Genomic DNA, 21,286 nt, shown 5'->3' with positions numbered 1-21,286 from the left:
TTGCTCAGCTGTTGTAAGCGTGTGTGACACTTATGTTCAATACACCGGTCTTCCACAGTCCTGATTGTCTGACCAATATATGACATGCCACAACTGCAAGGAATACGATAGACCCCAGCCTTACGCAAACCAAGATCATCTTTTACAGACGCCAACAGGGCCTTAATCTTGGAAGGTGGTCAAAAAACACATTTCACATCAAATTCCCATAAAATACGGCCAGTCCTGTTGGAAATGCTTCCTGCGTAAGGCAAAAAGGCCATAGACTTAGGTGCCACTTTGTTGCTATCGTCACTCAACCGTTGCACAGAAGGCTGATGGCGCAACACACGTTTGATCTGCCTCACTATCACCATTCTGACGAAAGGTGACTTCGAGACGTGCTAGCTCAGCTGCCAAACTTTCAGGGTCTGAGATAACGTGGGCCCTGTGAACCAAGGTGCGAAGTACTCCTTCACGCTGAGCTAGATGGTGACAGCTATCAGTTCGCAGATACAAGTCAGTGTGGGTGGGCTTCCTATAAACAGAATGTCCCAACGTACCATCAGTCTTCCTTTTGACCAACACATCAAGGAAGGGAAGGCATCCATTCTTTTCCACCTCCATAGTGAACTGAATATTTGGGTGGATTGAATTCAGATGTTCCAAAAACCAGGTTAAATTCTATCTACCATGAGGCCACACATCAAAAGTATCATCTACATATCTGAAAAAAAAAAAAAACATGCAGGTTCCAAGGTCGCTGACTCCAATGCGCGTTCCTCAAAGTCCTCCATAAACTTATTGGCCACAATAGGTGACAACAAGCTTCCCATTGAAACCCCACGAGTCTGTTCGTAGTACTGACCATTGAGTAAAAAGTAAGTGGAAGTCAGCACATGTCGAAACAAATTTATTAATTCGACACCAAACTTAACCTCAATTGGCTGCAACGAATCAGAGAGAGGAATGCGAGTGAAAAGAGAAACCACATCAAAACTGACTAAAATATCAGAGTCATTCAAACGCAATCCCTGCAATCGACGTAAGAAATTTGCAGAGTTCTTAATGTGGTGTTCACACCTACCCACTAGTGGGCTCAACAAACTAGCAAGATGTTTAGCTACACGATATGTTGGAGCACCAATATTAGAAACAATAGGCCTCAACGGGACAGCCTCTTTATGGACCTTAGGGAGGCCATATAATCTAGGTCATACAGCACAGCAAGAATTAATACTCTTTATAGTCTCCTGTGACAAAGAACTTTTCTTCAGGAGGCTATTTGTCTTTCTCTCAACACTCTTAGTAGGGTCAGCACCGATTTTGCGATATGCCGAATCAGAAAGTAGACACTGCATATTTTGAATGTAATCGTGCTTGTTCAACAAAACGGTGGCATTACCCTTGTCCGCAGGTAAAATAACAATATCAGGATACATTCTAAGTGAACGTAAAGCAGCCGCCTCAGCTGCTGTAATGTTACACTGGGGTGGACGGGCCCCAGTCAACACACAAGCTTCCCTCCTAACCTCTTCCACAGCCTCGGAGGGTAGTTTATAAACATCCCGTTCGATAGAACTAATAAAATCAACGACTGGCAAACTCTTAGGCATAGGTGTGAAGTTCAAACATTTCCCCAGCACAGACAAAGCTGCATCGTCAAACGTTTTCTCCGTGAGATTGATCACAGAATGTCGAGAATTAGAATTAGACACTGAGCCAAGGAAACGGTCAAGCTTCACCGAATGACGAGCAGTTACAGATTGAAATTCCTAGTCAGACTGCGACCAAGAGGCACCATCCACCCAATCCCAAGAAAATTTAGAAACATTAGACGCCATCATTAAATGAAGCTGAAATAATTCCTTAGAAACAAAATCTAATTGACGGCGAGTATAGTGGATCCTTTCACGAACAAGAGCTAAACCAGCATGTTGCTTGGTGCGATTGGCGGCAGGAGAATTAATATGATGCACAACCTTAGCAAACGTTGGAACCACACTATGATTTCGACACTTCAATAAAAACGATTATGCACATTCCAACCTTACTCTACTGCTGCCGGCAGCAAACCCGTAAGTTATTTGAACATTCAGTTCGCCGGGAAAAGTTAAAGTCTCACATTGTTTACCTCTACGGGGAGGAAATGTATCGTTGCCTGCGGAGGTTGGATAAACTTCTCTGAAAGATGTAGGTGCCTTGAAAGATTGGTAAAAGATGGTGGTTGGAGAGGGGGGGGGGATGAGTAATATAAAGCAACGCTATAGTGAGCACCAATAAAATGTTTCTTGTACTATGTTCATTATTATAGGCTACTACCCATCACTGTGTTATGTCCATTATTTTACAAGTATTATGAATTTCTATACTTAACAAAGCCTCAGAGAGTCAGCGACTGCCACAGTTTTCTTTCTAGCATCGTTCATACTTTATCTTGATGACGTGAACTACTTTCAAAGTGCAGAAATGTACTGCTCTGTCCTTCTTTGGCCTCCCTGCGAGTTCATCTCCGGTTGCTGGACACGTTATCATTGATTTTAGCAGACAATGCCTCATCGGCTGATTTGTTTTTACGTTTCATCCATGTGGGTGGGTTTTATCATTCAATCTGAGTTTTAGTGCATGTCCTTTATCCCTCTGTGTCCTCCACCCTAGTGCTTTTAGGGTGAAGGTTTTAATATGTTGCAGGATGACTGGATTTTCGTTTTTATTTTCGTCTACTACATCTACATCTACATTGATACTCCGCAAGCCACCCAACGGTGTGTGGCGGAGGGCACTTTATGTGCCACTGTCATTACCTCCCTTTCCTGTTCCAGTCGCGTATGGTTCGCGGGAAGAACGACTGTCTGAAAGCCTCCGTGCGCGCTCTAATCTCTCTAATTTTACATTCGTGATCTCCTCGGGAAGTATAAGTAGGGGGAAGCAATATATTCGATACCTCATCCAGAAACGCACCCTCTCGAAACCTGGCGAGCAAGCTACACCGCGATGCAGAGCGCCTCTCTTGCAGAGTCTGCCACTTGAGTTTATTAAACATCTCCGTAACGCTATCACGGTTACCAAATAACCCAGTGACGAAACGCGCCGCTCTTCTTTGGATCTTCTCTATCTCCTCCGTCAACCCGACCTGGTACGGATCCCACACTGACGACGGATCCCACACTGATGACGTGGTTGGCCAGTCACTGTAATCTGCTTCCTTGTTTTACTCTCTTCTAACTGTTTCTTGCATATCTCTGTTTTCTTGTCCTCTTTTGCTCCTTTTAGTATTGATTGCCTTTCGTTCTTGTTTTCTGTTTTTTATTTTTGTTTTGTGTTATATGTCTCGTCTGTTTTATTCTCAGACTTGTGGCGTTGTTTTATTAGGAACAAGGGACCGATGACCTCGTAGTTTGGACCTTTTCCCCCTCTTTTAAACAAACCGACCAACCAACCAACGACCACTCCTGCCATGCACTAGTGCTGCTGCTCGCAGTGTGGTGTCAGTTGTCTGAGACTGTGTGTGTGTGTGTGTGTGTGTGTGTGTGTGTGTGTGTGTGTTTTGATGAGAAAGGCCTTAATGGCCAAATGCTATAATTGTGTGTATCTTTTTGTTGTGCCTATTGCGACTCAGCATCTCTGCTATGTACTGGATATATCTTTAGACTTGATAGTTGGTCTCCTTGCCGATCTCGAAAATAGTAATTTTACGTATCAGACTCATTTGCAATTACGCGCGCAGGCAATGAATCTAGAATGAAATGCTCATAACACCCCTCATATCTCAGAAATGGTTTGAGATATTGAAACGACATTTTGGCAAATGACAATGCACAAAGAGAAGAGTATTATGCCATATGGTATACAAGTGGAACTTTCCTATGTACTGCAATATATGAGTAACTACAGACTTTCGCAATGGAATGGTGTAATTTATTGGGTCATCTGCAGCTGGTGAAATAAGGGTTACTGTGGCTTTGCAACAAGGTAAGTGAAGAATTTGCATATTTATACCAAGAATGTGCATTTGCATAAGCTTTTGACCTGATTTGTCCTCAGTTCCTCATTTAACAAACTATTGTTTCAGGATTCCGTTGCATTTGCAACTTCATTAGGATGTTAGCGAGGTAACAGTGTGAAAATTGCTCTTTATTTTGACAAAAGAAGCAAATTTTAACATGACAACAAGGAAATGTAGGTGATACTCGAAATTTGCCACTAATGAGTGTAGGTACTGATGACCCTGCAATTTGGTCCCTTTACACCCCAAACCAACCAACCAACTGATGAGTGTGTGGTTTTCAGGTTACAGCAAGTTTTAGTTGCTACAAGTATAGTAAAATGAACACATTGAAAAACTTATACATCTGTACCGCGTGAAATACGTTGTTTGTGAAAATTGACACATGGATATTAGACAAGCAAGAATATGAAAAAAACATATGGTGTACTGAGAGATTGTTAAAACATTACTAGATGTTATTCCAACTGTGGACCAAAGCATTATAAAAACCAACAACATTGCCAAATGAGAGAATACTTCAAAAATATGCAAGTAGGCAGCATTTCATGATGTGAGCAAAAATAGGACATAATGTATTATTAGTAACACAAAACATCTTTTAAGGTGCAGAAGGCAAGCCAGATTGTAAAAAAGTTTCATTACAGATCACTGATGATGCTTTATTTTAACAAAATGAAATGCTGTTGGTGACAAAAATACCCATTTTCTTGTAGTTGCAAAGAAAAATTTAAAATTCCGACAATAATTATGGAAATAATCTCAGAAAGATGTAGGTGCCTTGAAAGATTGGTAAAAGATGGTGGTTGGAGGGGGGGGGATGAGTAATATAAAGCAATGCTATAGTGAGCACCAATAAAATGTTTCTTGTACTATGTTCATTATTATAGGCTACTACCCATCACTGTGTTACGTCCATTATTTTACAAGTATTATGAATGTCTATACTTAACAAAGCCTCAGAGAGTCAGCGACTGCCACAGTTTTCTTTCTAGCGTGGTTCATACTTTATCTTGATGATATGAACTACTTTCAAAGTGCAGAAATGTACTGCAGTAAGTAAAATGATTGTAAAATGTCACATCGTGCAATGTACTTGCAGTGAGACACAGTAGCAACTTCTGAAATGTGTTGCACGTGACCTCTGACCTGTCGTGCATGCACGGCAGACCTGGGTCCATGAATAAATAACTAGAACCCACCAATTTGTTCCCAGACACAAAGGGACCTGGCCTGTGGACAGACCAGAGAGCTTCTCTTCTTAGGACAGTGGTGAAGTGAACTGCAGCACTGTTGTGTTTTTACTGTTTGATCAAGCTCCATCCAAGTTTTGTTATTGATGTCCTTTCAAATTCCACAGAAATAGTGTATAGTTCTTTACGAATATATCAGGATAAAGTTCTATTAAAAAATCCTTGATGTCATAATTTGGCAGCTGTAAACATTAAACATTTCTTGCATAAATGAGAACATTCACTTCATTCCCCACAATAACTTAGCCGAAACTGCACCTTGATATATTGACTCTTTCTTGATATATTTAGGATGGCATGTTCTAGCTGCTTCACTCTGTATATGGCGAATGGCAACACTTCCTTGTGGTCCTCCCAGAACTAATTTCTTATATGACCATTTATCCTGTTAAGAACAAAGTACTTATTTCTGTTTCCTAGAAAGTCTTCAAGTCAGTCATAAAAAAGGTTTGATATTCTGTATTCTCAAATTACTGTCCACTGGTGGGGAATTGTAACTAATGCCTTCTGGTGGCTGAAGAACACCACATGATACTGGTTCGCACTATTTACTGCCTTCTAGATTTCCTGGACAAACAGAATGAATTATTTTTGTAAAGATAACTGTTTTCAGGATACATACTGAGTCTTACAGAGGAGATTTTTACTCCCCAAAATATGAGCATAAAATGTTTCATGTTTATGCTATAGATTGACGTTGGCAATATAGTTTTACAGTTATTCACATCTGACTAGCGACACTACTTGAAAGCATCGGAAGCTGTGCTATAACAAAACTGTTGATTGATGAGATGCTCTTTAAGCAAATGAAAGTATTAATAGATGTTTTTGTTGATTAAGCTTAAGTGTTCCCGAGTATAAATCAAATCAGGAAAAGAATTTGAATGAAGAAGTGAAAGGAAGGAAAGTTATATAAATTATCTTTTGATTAACACTGCTGTTGAAATGTATCGGTGTGTGATGTGATGTACATGTGAATGAGTGATAGAATGCATAATAAAAAGGTCCTGTAAATATAAATTGCACTATAACATCTTTACATGATATGTATTTTTTTTAAAAAAATTGCTGTTTACAGATGAAGTACCAGCCTTGAAAGAGTTCCTTGAACTAGCAAAGACACAGCTTCAGAATGTGAGACATACTTCACGTCCTACATTATCTACATTATTGACTCATGATTTCTTCAGTCATGACTTCATTAGAGTTTATAGTTTTCTTGTGGAATTGCCTGTTAAAACAGAAGAAGAAAAAAAATCTTTCTTCAGGTACTGAAAATATTGCATTCTTTCTTATTTTCTTCCTTTAGAGTAATGAAAATGCTCTCTAATGATGTAACGTTATTTTATTATTGTCTGTGATATAATTATATTGGATGTAAACATTCAGAAATGTTTGTTCTCATAGGTATTAGGAGACATTTAATATTCTTCAGCCATTGTGTCAAAAAAGAAACTGTTCATTGAGTGGCATATCCATCCCACTTAAGCAAGCATTTTGACAAATGGTGACTTTACTTGTAGCACACTTCCAGAATAGTGTTCAATTGTAATTTGGTGACTTCTAACATATGGATTTATGAGATGTTGTAGTTCCTGATTTTTGGTATCTTTTAATAGATAAATCATTGCCGTTTATTTATTTGAGGTATTGAAATGGTAGTTGCAGTGTGGCTACTGTGTAATGATTTCCATTTCAAGTATCCCCCTTTCACGTAAGTAACACTTTTGAAAATATTGCTGTAACTATAAAAACCTGTCAGTGTAATGTAATGGAACACTTGTGGTTGAAAAATGCTATTTTTCACCCAACTGTATGAAGAATGGAAAGTCGAAGGTTAACGAAGTTGACAATATCATGAGCAGAGGGAATAGTGAGCTGCAGAAGACTGTCTTCTTCATCCTAACCTTCAATTTGCCCATACTTCCAAAGCTCAATTGAGGCTGGATTTATTCGACTGAAGATAAGACACCTTATGTGTCCAATCTGGTGTGATGCTATGGATGCCAAAGATATGGTCACACCACAGTAGGTTGTAATGGCAAGGCAACAGGCAGCACAAGGCCATCATGTTCAGTGACCGACTGTGAAAATTGTGCAGGTGATAGCTCCACTTGGAGCAAGAATTGCCTAATATTTTTTACGAGAAAATAAAATAAAAAAAGTGATCAAAGTAATTTCATATTGAGGCAGTAAAGAATAAAAGACCTTGCAAGTTCTTGTTTCATGGCTCCTTACACTACAACTCTGAGAAAAGCTGTGGCAAAAGTCAGTGCATCCATGCAAATGAAGATATTGTACATGTACATGCAAGTGTGCATATGACAGTGCCCTGGTTAACAAGTCCACAGCAGCTTTTGAACCAGTTCCAGCAGAGGTCACTAACAAATTACAGAAACAATGCTCAGTCACAAAGCTGGATTCATATAATAGATCAATCCTTCATAAACAGTCTGCATCACAGTGTTATGTGCTCCACGTTAGTCCCACCTTGTGAACTTGTGTATAATGGGGCTCCTGAGAAACTCATACACTAACTCCCCTGTCATTTTCTCCTCTTCAGAGATTCCAATGCAAATAACTCTCCTTGTGAGTGTTTTCTGATTGGGTGTATAAAAGTAAACAAAAAAGAGAAAAGGATAACCCTGTTGCCTTATGCACATGCAAATTTGTTCAGGGCGCAATGGCTAATCAGTTTTTTCCATTTTAAGAACATAAATTTTTCACATGTGCCTAGTTCTTCATACAAGAAAGACCTTCCACATAAAGTAATATAAGAAGCAAATTAGTCATTTTTGCAAGAGACTCGGGTATTACGAGCAATTCAAATGCAAATACAGCACCGGAAAAAATATATACTCTAATGTTAAATAAGTGGTTTTCCACTTAACGATTTCTCCCTACCCCTCTAAAGCTTCCCAAAACCCTCACCCCCCCCCCTCCCTCCCCCAGCCACCAGTCACACTAGCCAGCTTCCATCCACCTCTTGCTAATTTCCTTATTTTTACTCCAAATTTATGATTATCCCATCCCTTTCCATGCACTTGTGTGTGTGTGTGTGTGTGTGTGTGTGTGTGTGTGTAATGAAAATTATTTAAATAATTTACTGTTTTCAAATGTTTTGTTTTTCAGTTGTCTTGTAGACCAACTACTGACATTTCCAGAAACTCTTGTCGCAAAACAGCTTAGTGGTTTATTGTTGGCTCGTCTTGTGTTATTGGATTCAGCAGCACAGGAATGCCTTCTTCCTCACATTTTGCGCCCTAGGAGTGGTAAGTTTGGATTCTGAATTCTATGGATTTATCTGCTTTGATGGATATATAGGAAAGGAACAAATGCCTAATGTTCTTTACTGCCAGCTGTTCATTCAGTTACATTTTTAATTAAGTGCTTAGTTGTACTCCAGTTGCTACTTTTATAGATTTTTCATTCTTCCACAATTTTTTTGCTTTACTGTATATTGTTATCATTTATGTTATGCAGTTGTCACATATTTGTGAAATTTAGGATGAATGACTGTTTGATGCACTGAGATTTAAAGCCTTTTATGTGACTGAAACTTCTATGTTTTCTTCGAGTGGCTATTTTGCTCAAAGCAACATGATGATGTGCTTTTGATATTTTAAATTTTATAGAGGCTGGTGTTAAATTTTTGTATTTATGTGGTAACAGTACAAGCATACTTTGAGATTTATTGTGAAGAAATCTGTCTCTCGGCTGATTTAAAGCTGTTGTTCATGGACAGGTCAATGATAAAACTGTCATCACTCTGCAAAAACAATGAGAAAGGAGATAAAGATGGTACAAGACCCTTTTAATTTGGAAGGCTCTTACTTTACAGTGTCAGGCCCAGAGTACTGTGCACAGCTACAGGGTTCCTTTTCCACCATGTACTGTTTAGTGCCTTATGTTGCCAAGTACCTTCTATGATGATCTGCGACAAGTCCTCATGGACTCTATCTCTTCACCTTTTCTTTGGTTTTCCTAGTGGTCTTCTTCAACAGGGATTTCAAAGGCCATAAGTGTTTGTCCATCCGAGTGGCATGTCCTACCCATACAAGCCGCTTGCTTCTTATCAAGCCTACAGTGTTTGGTCCATTGTAAATTTCATCCAGCTCACAATTATGCCAGTTCCTTTCTCCAGTGATTGTATCTTGTATCCTTAACACTTTTTGCTCAGAAATGAAAACATTAAAATCTTTTTTCAGACACTGCAAGTTTCGCAACCATACAGCCCTTCGGGTTGATCATTGTTTTGTTCAACTGGAGTTTGAAATTCCTTGAGAGACTGTACAATTCAAAAAGCTGACCCAGACTGATGTATGATCGGTTTGTGGCTTCAATCCTCACTTTGATTTATGCCTCACATGATGCGGCTCCTGTAAAGATTAACCCCCCCCCCCCCCCCCCCCAGATATTTAAAATTATGAACCCTTTTCTATGGTCACGTTCAGACTACCAGACGCTGCTTGGACTTCGATTCATTCACAAGGAGACTGAATCTGTTCCCTACTGCCTCCACGCTGTTGCTCATCTGCATCAGTTCTTCCATAGATCTGCACGTCAGGGCCAAATTATCAACAAATGCAAGATGTGCGATTTTCTCACCCTCTCCCTCAATCCCTTGGACGTTATTAAAGAAATCTTCCGTCATTATCTTTTCTAGCACCAGGTTGAACAATGTCGGTGACACGCGATCTCCTTGCCTCAACCCAGCGTTTACGTCAAATCTCTTCATGACTAGGTTCTCAAGCTTCACTTCGACTTTTGAATCAGAGACAAACTATGGGTAAAAGTTTCTTAGGTATTCCAAACTTAGTTAGGCAATCCATCAGGCTCTCCCGGTGGATGCAATCATATGCCATCTTAAAATCTGTGATGAGCACGTACAGATCTTTGCAATATTCCCACATATTTTTAGTGAGTTGTCATAGCTTCATAGCTTACAGATGTTGTCGACAGTCAAAAATCCCTTTCTGAAAAACCCCTTATATTCAGTGATCACTTCTTCTGCAAACGGCTGGATTCTATCTAGTATATGGTTTGACAAGATCTTATAATAAACACTCAGGAAGGCAATTTATCTGTAGTTCGTGCAGTCCAATTTGTCACCTTTCTTGTGTTTAGACAGATGACCACTGTTTTCCAGTCTTCTGAGATCCCCTACAAAATCCAGATCCTCTAGATAAGTCAGTGAATTTTCTTGTGGGGTCTCTCTCTTCCAGCTTGAATGTCTTCTGCCAGGATTCCATCTTCTGGACTTCTGTTGTTCTTCATTACCTGGTAATTTCTTTAGTATGATAGCAGAATAAACCTTTGAAGGAAATGGTGATCATGTGTTTGGGAGAGAAGGGAATTGGAAACAGATACTACTCTTCTGTGATACTTGTTAATGATCTACATTTACATCTACATCGATACTTCACAAGCCACTATACAGTGCATGGCGGAGGGTACCCTGTACCACTATTTGTCACCGCCTTTCCTGTTCCACTCGCAAATACAGCGAGGGAAAAACAACTATCTGTACGCCTCCGTATGAGGCCTAATTTCTCATATATTATCTTCACTGTCCTTATGCACAGTGTATGTTGGTGGCAGTAGATTCGTTTGCTAGTCAGCTTCAAATGTCTGTTCTCTAAATTTTCTCAATGGTGTTTCTTGAAAAGAACGTCACCTTCCCTCCAGGGATTCCCATTTGAGTTCCCGAAGCATCTCCGCAACACTTACGTGTTGTTCGAACCTACCAGTAACAAATTGGCAACCTGCCTCTGAATTGCTTTGATATCTTCCATCAATCTGACCTGGTACGGATCCCAAACACTTTAACCGTACACAAAAATAGGTCTGTGGTCTCCTTTACAGGTGAATCACTCTTTCCTAAAATTCTCCCAATAAACCAAAGTTGACCATTCACCTTCCCTACGGCAGTTCTCACATGCTTGTTCCACCTCATATCGCTTTGCAGTGTTACGCCCAGATATTTAAATGATTTGACTGTGTCAAGGAGGAGACTAGTAATACTGTATGTGAACATTACATGTTTGATCTTTATACCCATCTGCATTAACTTACATTTTTCCACATTTAAGGCTAGCTGTCATTCATCACACCAGTGGGAAATTTTGTCTTGTGTCTTCCTACAGTCACTCAACTTCGACACCTTATTGTATGGCACGGCACCATCAGCAAACAACTGCAGATTGCTGTCCACCTTGTCTGCCAAATCATTTAGGCATATAGAGACAACTGCAGTTCTATCACACTTCCATGGGCCACTCCTGACGATACCCTTTTCTCTGATGAACACTCACCATCAAAGACAACATACTGGGTTCTATTATTTAAGAAGTCTTCATGCTACTCGCGTATCTGTAAACTTATTCCGTATGCTTGTACCTTCGTTAACAGCCTGCAATGGGGCACCGTGTTGAATGCTTTCCAGAAATTTAGAAGTATGGAATCTAATTACTTGCTGGACCAGAATTATAGATTGGTAGAAAGAATACTTTGAGCAACTTTTAAACTGTAAAATTTCTGGAGGAAGTTTGTGGCTGAGAGTATCAGTATCATTAGTCGCCCTCATATTTAACACACGCATGTTCCTTGGAAAGAAAAATTGCTTGATGCTGTAGTCTACCATATGGGCCCAATCTTCTGTGATATTACCCTCATTGTCATTGCATGATGCATATGAGGTTGATAGTAATGTATTCCTTGGCTCCTCTTAATATGTGAGTTCTTAGAGTCTGAGAACACAACCTCGATGTTTTAGTGTCTCCCACTAGAGTTTGTGGAGCATATGTGTAAAAATTTGCTTTAGCTAAACACACTTGTAACAAATCAAGCTACTCTCATTTTAATGTTCTCCAGCTTTAGTCATGTTCGATAAAGATCTTGCTCAGGGGAATAATACAAGTAAACATATTCAAGAAAGGTTTCAATCAACTATAATGGTTTATTGGCTTAGTTGATTGCTAAATTCCTTTGTTCAATTCATCTAGAGTGGCTATGGCACTATCACTTACATATGCAACTTTTCAGATTAACTATTACACATCAAACAATTAGGGTAATTTTGCTTGTTGATGTTACAAATGATGATGATGATGATGATGATGATGATGATGATGACAACAACAATAACAACAACACAGATTGAAGTAAGGAAAGTGAGGGGAATAAGACAATAAACTGGGCAGAAAATTAGAAAGCAGCAGGAGAGGAGCAGCTATTGTCAGTAACAGTTTGAAGAGGAGAGGGAAGTTTCAAAAGAGAGCATTAAAATGAATAGCAGAATATTGAGAGAATGAAAAATAACAACAGTAAATAGTGGCTATTCACAAAGAAAACACTACAGTGAACCACAACTACTTCAGCCATACTTTGTTAGTAAGTGTGACTCTTTAAGACATGGCCAATTATACGCTTACAGGGACAAACCACGACCTCCTGAGAACAGTGTGTGTGTGTGTGTATATATATAAACTGAATGTACATTTACAATTACTTCAATTTGGGAATAAGTGTTAGGCATATAATAAAGTAACCAATAGTTTTTATCAGTGTATGCTTTTTGTGGTCTGCATTAACTTCAGTCGCAGTGAAGATGAGAAACTGTGATGGTTTTAGTACTGATTTTTATGCCACTTTTAAATGCATTTACAGTACTAGTAAGTGTTCTTTCATGCCCAATGAAGCTCATGAACCAACATAATAAATTTACTAAATTAACACACATTTATATACTTCATTTCTGGCCTGGCTTATACCATAAATTTGGATTAAGTTGGTAAACATGAGAAGGTGTAGCTGTCGTGTAAGATTGGAGGAAGCATGGTGAAGTGGCTAAGGAACACAGCAAGAAAATGGATATGAAGAAACAACAGTACCTGCAGATGGCCAGAAACCCATTGAACAACTAAAAACAAGGGTACTTTATGAAGTAATGAGCAATCTAATAGTTTCATTACTAGAAAACATGGATGCAAAGTAACAGCACAAGATAAAGTGAAATCTTAAATTCCGGTTGGCATTTATGTCGAAAGGATATGCTGGATGCCAGTGGTGACATGTCTAACTAGAAAGTCGTGGATTCTGAGTGAAGGGAAGGATCAGAAACATCACTTTCCTCACTAGCTGCAGTGGCAGAATACTTCAGGTATAGCATGAAGCAGGATGTGAGTAAACTTCTTGACCATGCTATCATAATGGTGGAGATTTCAACTTAACAGTTGTAAAATGAGAGCTTCATGCAGTTAGATTTGATGGACTTTCTGTTCCAAAAGATCCATAGTGAGGAGATCATACAGGATGTAGAGTATGTCAGAAAATGAGAACACACAAAAAACATTTGCAAAGAAAAAAAAAAGATATGCTAATGTACCTCCCACAGGTCCCAAATGAAATTTTCCTGATGGATATGGAATAAGTCAAAAAATCTTTTAAGTGTTTTCATTTAAAAGGTAGTAACAAACTTGTCACAAAACCTGTAAATGTCCAACAGATTGAGGTGCATATGATAATTCTTAGGCTGTTGTAGTTGCACTACAAAATTACTTTACAATACTTAGTTATATTAACTACATTACTGCTCTGAATTGGTATAGAAGTGAGGCCATACATAATGCTTGTGTTGTTTGATATTTTTAAGGGAAAATTGTATGTCAGATTGTATAAAATTGGACATTTTCTGTTTCTTATTCCATATGTACTTTAGACTGTGCTGAACAGTTTGGTATATCAGACTCTGAAAAGAGACAACTTTTAAGTCCTTCAAATAATAGTTTAAATGTGACACACTATAGATAATTTTCGGCATCTCGTATACAGTGCCAGAGTTGAAGAGTCATATCTTGGGAACCCAACAGTCTAGAAGCCTGTGAATTGCCTGTTTTGTTACCACTGCTACATCTCAGAGGTTGCCATTACAAATAAACAAATCAGACCTTTGTTTCTGGCATTAGTTTGTACAAAAATAGTGTGCTAGCCAGCAATTTCTGTAATGTAATTGCATATATTGTTCTTTTATACATAAGTAAAATGACTGACTGTAAAAGTATGTTTAACAAAGTCAAGATTGGGGTTGACAGGTATGTCACATACGAATTTGTGTCTTAAGTTTTCGAAAAAAATGTATGCAGACAGTGAAGGATGTGTAAATAACCAGATTATTGTGTCTGAAGCGACCACACCCTCTAGTGTAGTGTAGACAAGCTGAATTTTCTGGTAATCTTTGGCAGCAGTGATGCTATCAAACATATATTCAAAGATTTGGTAAATGCAGAGCTACTAAAGAAATTTTTACGTAAGACCCAGAATCTGAATGAATCCTTCAATAATGTTGTGTGGTGCCATGTGCCTAAAAATGTTTCTGTTGGCCTCATGACTCTATAGTTAGCAGTGTCTGATGATGTAGTAACTTTTAAAGGTGGAAACTACAAAAGACTGAAGGTCCTGGAAAAGGTAGGTGTGTGATTAGGGCAAAACACAGCAAGAGCTCTGTGAGAACTGTTTGTGCTTCATGTAGGCCAAGCAAAATTTGCTGCTCAGCAAATGATAAAAGAAAAAAAACCATTGAGGAGTTGTGACACTTACAAGGACACAGAGAATGGGCCAGGACAATTCTGGTGCCTGAAAGAGTCACAACTTTAAATCTGTATAAAAGTTTGTGATTAAAAGAAATTTTGAACCTCAATATCTCAAAACTGTTTGTGAAGAAACATGAAATTTTCACAGCATTCCAAGAATAAGATTCAACATACATGGAATTAGAAAAATAAAAGGTCCTATGTTGTTTAGTTCTTATGTTCTTTCATTTACAAAATTCTGCCAGAAAAATTAAGAGTTGGAGAAAACATAACACACCTAATAATTCTATTTCTTCAATAATTCTAGATCAGCATATCCACCAAAGTACATTCCTTAATTATGGAAAATTGGAAGCTGGTGTCTTAAAAATAATGGTTCACAAATTTTGATAATTTAACATTGTGTGTCCTATTTTGCCAATCTCACCCTAATAACATATATGCATCAGCCTGTCCTCCTAAGAAATTCAACAGTGAAGTAGCAGGAGTTTGCCACCAATAAATCTGTTAGGATCCTCTTCAACTGAAATTTATTAATAGTTAAACTTTATTTGATGGCAAGTTATTGACAATGTGTGTTCCTGAATAATTGACACCTTTCTGGACCAAAGTAAGTGACTTGAAATCTTGAAGATTATTCTGATTTCATTCTATGAACTAAGCTGTTGGTTTTAAAAAGAGATGTACCGTATTTACCAGAGTATACAATGATACCTCCCTTTTTTCGGGCTCATTAGATTTTATTTTTACTGTATTCTGACTAATCAAAATTACAAACTGGTTTTTGTTTGTATTAAGTTTCTGTAAAAAGATAAAATTAAACATATTCTAAACTGGTGCCATTTATTTACTTTCAACATTTTAATAATCCAAGGAGATATAAAATACATTAAAATACATGGTTTACCTCAATTTTTATCTTCTTTTCTTGTCTGCCTACTGTGGTATTGAAATTTATAATAATAATAATAATAATAATAATAATAATCACCACTGGTTGGGCTGTAATTTGCATCCATTATTGACTGCTACAGTTTACAGTTCTTACAATATGAGTGAACTGATTGACAACAATATGTTTTCTTCCCTGCTCCCTATACCTGATTTGGCAGAAATTGTAAACTTCAGATTAACACATTAGCCAGTCTTCAAAATCAACGGTGCTGTAGAGCAATGACCGCTTTAGTGCCATTGTTGAAGCTCATGCGCCATTCGTTTCAAGTATTCTGTGCAAATGTATTTTTGGTAGCATTAATTTGTCTCCTGGGCTAAAGTCTTGGTTGTATTCACCACTATTCACATTGGTGTGTCTAATGCTCACAGGTTGAACACACGTCAGCTGCACGTAGCAAATGGGATGTTGTGACCGAACCTGCTGATTCCACGTGTGACAGATTTGTAGTATTAAATAATTCTCGTACGAAACCATGCAGAATCATACTGTCTTTACGAAACATAGTTGGGAGGGGGGGGGGGGGGGGGGGAGGGGGAGAACTGTTAACTACGTACGTTTTTCCTTACGTCTTTCTTTCTACTAATTTTGTTTAAATAAATACATTTTCAGTACACATAATAACGTTAGCTGTTTGCTGCTGAGTGAAAGTCCCACGCTAGCCGCCCGGACGAAAGCAAATGCCCTTTGGAAGCGGGTAGCGGCCGCCTCTCCTCTGGTGCCTAGTGAACACTGGCACAAAAAATCTTAACGATGTCTCCGCGGCCGCGTTCTGCTGCTTTTCTCAAGACACAATACAGCCATTCACTCATTCCCACTAATGTAAACTTTACACTGAAAAATGTTACTGCAAATATTGTTAATAAACTTTCTAAGTTAAACAAAACCTATGACCGGTGTAACCCAATGGGCTTTACACTGCCAGGTGATCATTTAATGTGGGCTTCTACCCAAAGCACAATGTGCGTGAAGGGGCTTGATGCGCAGATTCGGTGGGGCACACAGGATTGTACAATGTCTGACCTACGTGCTATCAGGATCCATCCACAGTAGCACACCACACTAGACTTGAAACCTTACCTTAGTTTGGCCCACTGTAAGAAAAACTATTCCCAAAATTTAATTTTTTGTCTCCAGCTCTGAAGGAGCAATTTTGAAATCTTTAAACGTGTTTCTTTTAATTACTTTTAGTGGTGACAGTGCCTTTCAATGGCTGTAACATGAATTTACTTTGAAACAACATGGAAGCCAACTGGGACTGGCCAAGTGGCAGCTATCTTTACTTTTGAAAAACTTGTTATGTAAATCATGAATTAGCTAGCAAGGGAAATTTAAATTTGTAGCAAAATTAATGTTATTCAGTGGAATGTAGTTTATTTCTCTGAACAAAGTGACCACATTTAAAGATGGTGTTATAAACCAAAGCAATTTATTAAATTGAATGTCTCCCTCTTTCTACTATGAAGCAGTTCGTAATAATAATAAATTTACTTATTGTACCTTTTACTCAATTATTAAACAAACAAACAATTTAACTTTCAAACCAGCATTACACAAGACACATGACCAGGAAACATGACTGGTGATGGCTTGGGGCTGAAATTTTCAGAGAATAAGTTTGCACATCTTCTATTTTTTCGTTTCAAAGTAAGTTGACTGTAACCCCTGACATGCTCTGACATCAAACAAACAAGTCTACAAAATTAGTGCTTGCCTTGAGTTGCGTGCTGGAGGGCTCATAGTACTGATGGTACAATAATTTCGGTTGGCTCTTCACATCCCCAGTGATGGACTTCCTTATTGATAGCCACATCACAAGTAGCAGCCATCTTTACTCATCAGAGTGTTGGCTGCATTCCATCATAAAATTATTCGGATTACCTTGCTTTCTGAATTGATACACATTGGAGACGACTTTGGGGCACAAAAGCCGCTGCCATCCGAATATTTGGTTGCACTTTTTTCACAACTTTAGCACCATATAAGCTTCACTTTAGCGGACCTATCACAGCCCGATACGCTGTGAAGGCTCCCACACAACTGCCTTTCTTTCCACTGTATTTTCCCTTGGCGCTCCTCTCACCAAGGTCACCAAAACTGGTCATGTAAAACCCTTTGTACTTTCCCTCATCTTATCCTGTACATTTGTTTAACATAGTAACCATGAAAATTTGACCTGAGGGGGTTACAGTCATTACAATTGTTTCATTGAATGACAATAAAATTTTCCTTATCGTTAATTAACAATTGGGTATAAAGTATTACTTTTATGTCAAAGATCTTTGCGTACAAACATAACACTTTTACACATTCATTTGTTGACTTCTTTTACATCTCTCTGTAACACCTAATATCGATCTTTCAGCATACCAATACCCAAAACCAAAGTTAAAAAAATATTTAAAAAATTTATTTAATTTTTAATGGTGGCATCACAATGTGATAATGTAGCAAAATTCTTTAAAATAAGTCTGCATGTGATCTTAATTGCTAAAGCTTCATCTGTAAAGTTGATAACCGTGTATTACTCCATTACACAATATAATAATGTTGATCTCAACAGCAATAGGTGAACCTGTGAATGTAAGATAACTCTGCATTTTTCAAAAGATGAATTTTGGTTAAAAAAAAACCTCATCTTACAGTCTGTTAAATATGCTATTTTTAATGATAAATTTCATTATGGAATAAATACATCGAGGAGCAGTAGTTGGTATCCACAGATCCTTAAACGAAGCCTGTGCAGGACATTCTTGAGTTTACATCACAAGTAATTTGTTTTATAAGTTTTTGGTCTGTGGAAACTTTAGCTGGCTTGATGAGTTATTGCAAAAAAATATACTGTATGAAATATGGGGCAAAAGTAAGCAAAGTAGACTAGCTTTTTTATTTTTATACCACCCATTTCTGACAACACATTGCACGTAGAGATTAAGTAAGGTGCTTTAGCAATTCTTTAAGTAAGGTGCTTTAGCAATTCTTTGGTGTGCTCCTCACAGCAGAATTTATCAGCAATCTGTAATCCCAAGAATTTAAGTGTCAAATTCTTCTGTCTGCTTGTCATATTTTAGACATATACAAGGGGGACCTCTGGAAAGTTCTGAACTGCATATAGTGTGTTTTTCAAAGTTTAGTTACATAGAATTGGTGAGGAAACATTTATTACTGGCCATGAAAATTTCATCAGCTGATCTTTGTAAGACTATATTTGATTCGCTATTTGTTGCCATGTTTGTATCATCTGAAAAACCAAACAAACTTGGCATCTGGTAATGTTACTGATGAAAGGTCATCGATAAACACAATAAAAAGTAAGGGCCGTGAGATGGAACCTTGTAAAACTCAGCATTTAATTAGTTCCCTGTTGGATGATTCTTGGAAGGTTAATGCACATCTCTTTCCTATTGACACCCCTTGTTTTCTGTCAGGGCTACACAATTTGAACTATTTTGCAGATTTTCCTGTGGCTCCATAATATTGTAATCTACTTTTAAAAAAATTGTGATTTACACAGTCAAATGTCTTTGACACAGTAGCCTCTAATTTGTCGTCTAATGAATTAAGTACATTCTCACTATACTTGTAGATAGCCTTCGTAATATTTGAACCCTTTAGAAATCCAAATTGTGGCATGGTGAATATATTACACTGTGCAGCCACATTAATGTGACCATTGCCTATGTTCAGTGACAATGTGCAGTAAGCACTCACAGATATCAGGTGGCAAAATAAGCAGTGGAGGGTGTATTAAGTGTCTCGGGGATGTGGAAAATGTTGCAGTTGTTGTTGTCATGCAGGAACGGGACGATTTACCTGGCATCCTTGAGGGCACGATCGTTGGCTTTCTGTCCGAGGGTGGAAACATTTCCAAAAGTTTGTCAACTGTTCACGTGCCACCACGGTTAATGTATACTGTGAATGGCAAAATGGTGCTATCCAAAACCAATGCCGAGGTAATTGTGGTGCACCACGAGCCACAGATGACGTGTGAACGACGGTTGTGGAGATGTGGCAAATAGATACGCAACTGTCGAGCAACTGATCACCTAGATGAACCGGGGCACTAACCGACAGTGTCTCCCGTACGACTGTTCAGCGAGCATTGCCGCGTACGGTCCTTCACAGTAGGCACCCGGTTCGTGCACTCGTGCTGACTGTTGTAGAGGGAACATCGGATCGACATAATTATGGCTCTATTGTTGGCAACCGTGTCCACCCCTACGTGCAGGTTGTTTTTCTTCAGCTCAATGGAATCTACCAGCAGGACACTACAACGTATCCCACAGCTCGCAGTGTATGTGCTCGGTTTACAGAGTACCGGGATGGGTTTACTGTATTTCCCTGGCCACCAAACTCCCGGATTTAAATCCAGTCAAGAATCTGTGGGACCACAGCAGTTGGGCTGTTTGCGCCGTGGATCCTTAGCTGAGAAATGTAGTGTGGCTGGCTGTGGCACTGGAGTCAGCAGGGCTCCATATCCCTGTCAGTACCTTCCAGAACCTCAGTTACTCTCTCCCTGCATGTCTTGCAGTAGTCTGCATTGCAAAAGGTGATTGTTCAGGCTTTTGACAGATGGTCACATTAATGTGACTGGACATTGTATTTGTTGTCATGTTTATGAGGCCAGTTGTAATATTGCCTTTTCTAAAATTTTTGAGAATGCTGGAAAAAATGAAATTGAAGGGAAATCTAAAGGTATTTCTTCATCTTCTTTCTTAAACAAAGGCTTAACTTCAGCATGTTTAAACTATTCAGGAAATGATCCACTGATAAATTACTAGCTACACAAATAACATAATATATTATGAAACTCAGCAGCACACTCTTTAAGTAATTTTGTTGAAATTTTGTCATAATGAGAAACATTTTTAATTTTTGTTTTGTTTTTTGTTTTAAAGATTTTATGGTGGGCATTACTTCTACTGGTGTAGTGACGGTCATATTCATATTACTGAAGCTACTTGCTATGACTGGTGTGATATATTCCATGGCAAATTCAGAGCAGTTCTCTCCAGTAGAGAACAGTTCCCAAGCAATTCCAAAACAGCTCTGGCTAAAGTCGTCTGCATAAAATGCAGTAGATCCAATTCATAGAAATACTGTTCTAGATGAGACACCATTTGTTGTTGCAAAATTCTGGAACATGTTCTGAATTCAAACAAAATGTCCTTCTTGGAACTGAATTTCTTTCTCCATAGAAAGAAATATTGACTTCAAAACCACGACTATTGTGTAACTTGACTTGCACTTTCTACACACAATATCTTAAGAACAATGGGTACAGGTTTCCTGGTGGAGTTGGGGGCTTCCAGATTTGCACAAATCTGTTGTTACAGTACCACACCAACAGTTACTTAAGAAAATACATTTGTATGCAGTATCTAATCAGACCTGCAACTGGACTGAAAATTGAAAGGCAGAGTACAGCTTGCCCCCTTTGTCACTTGATATCCTGGGAACCATGGATGAAAGGTAACAGGCAAATTGCATGTTTGTAGATTTCCTG

General features: G+C 38.5%; 1 protein-coding gene across 3 annotated transcripts in view; it reads left to right on the top strand.

The window, feature by feature from the left end:
* The window catches only part of LOC124555638 (protein-associating with the carboxyl-terminal domain of ezrin), a 76,630-nt gene that overhangs the window by 14,166 nt on the left and 41,178 nt on the right, over window positions 1–21,286 (top strand). For all 3 annotated transcript variants that reach the window (XM_047129617.1, XM_047129618.1, XM_047129616.1), the window contains exons 6-7: window positions 6,317–6,506; window positions 8,371–8,510. In XM_047129617.1, coding sequence (XP_046985573.1) covers window positions 6,317–6,506; window positions 8,371–8,510 — 330 coding nt within the window. The remainder of the gene's footprint in view (window positions 1–6,316; window positions 6,507–8,370; window positions 8,511–21,286) is intronic.

Source organism: Schistocerca americana, chromosome X (genome assembly GCF_021461395.2).
Source record: "Schistocerca americana isolate TAMUIC-IGC-003095 chromosome X, iqSchAmer2.1, whole genome shotgun sequence".
NCBI lineage: Eukaryota > Metazoa > Arthropoda > Insecta > Orthoptera > Acrididae > Schistocerca > Schistocerca americana.
This window is presented reverse-complemented; position numbering and strand designations above follow the sequence as displayed.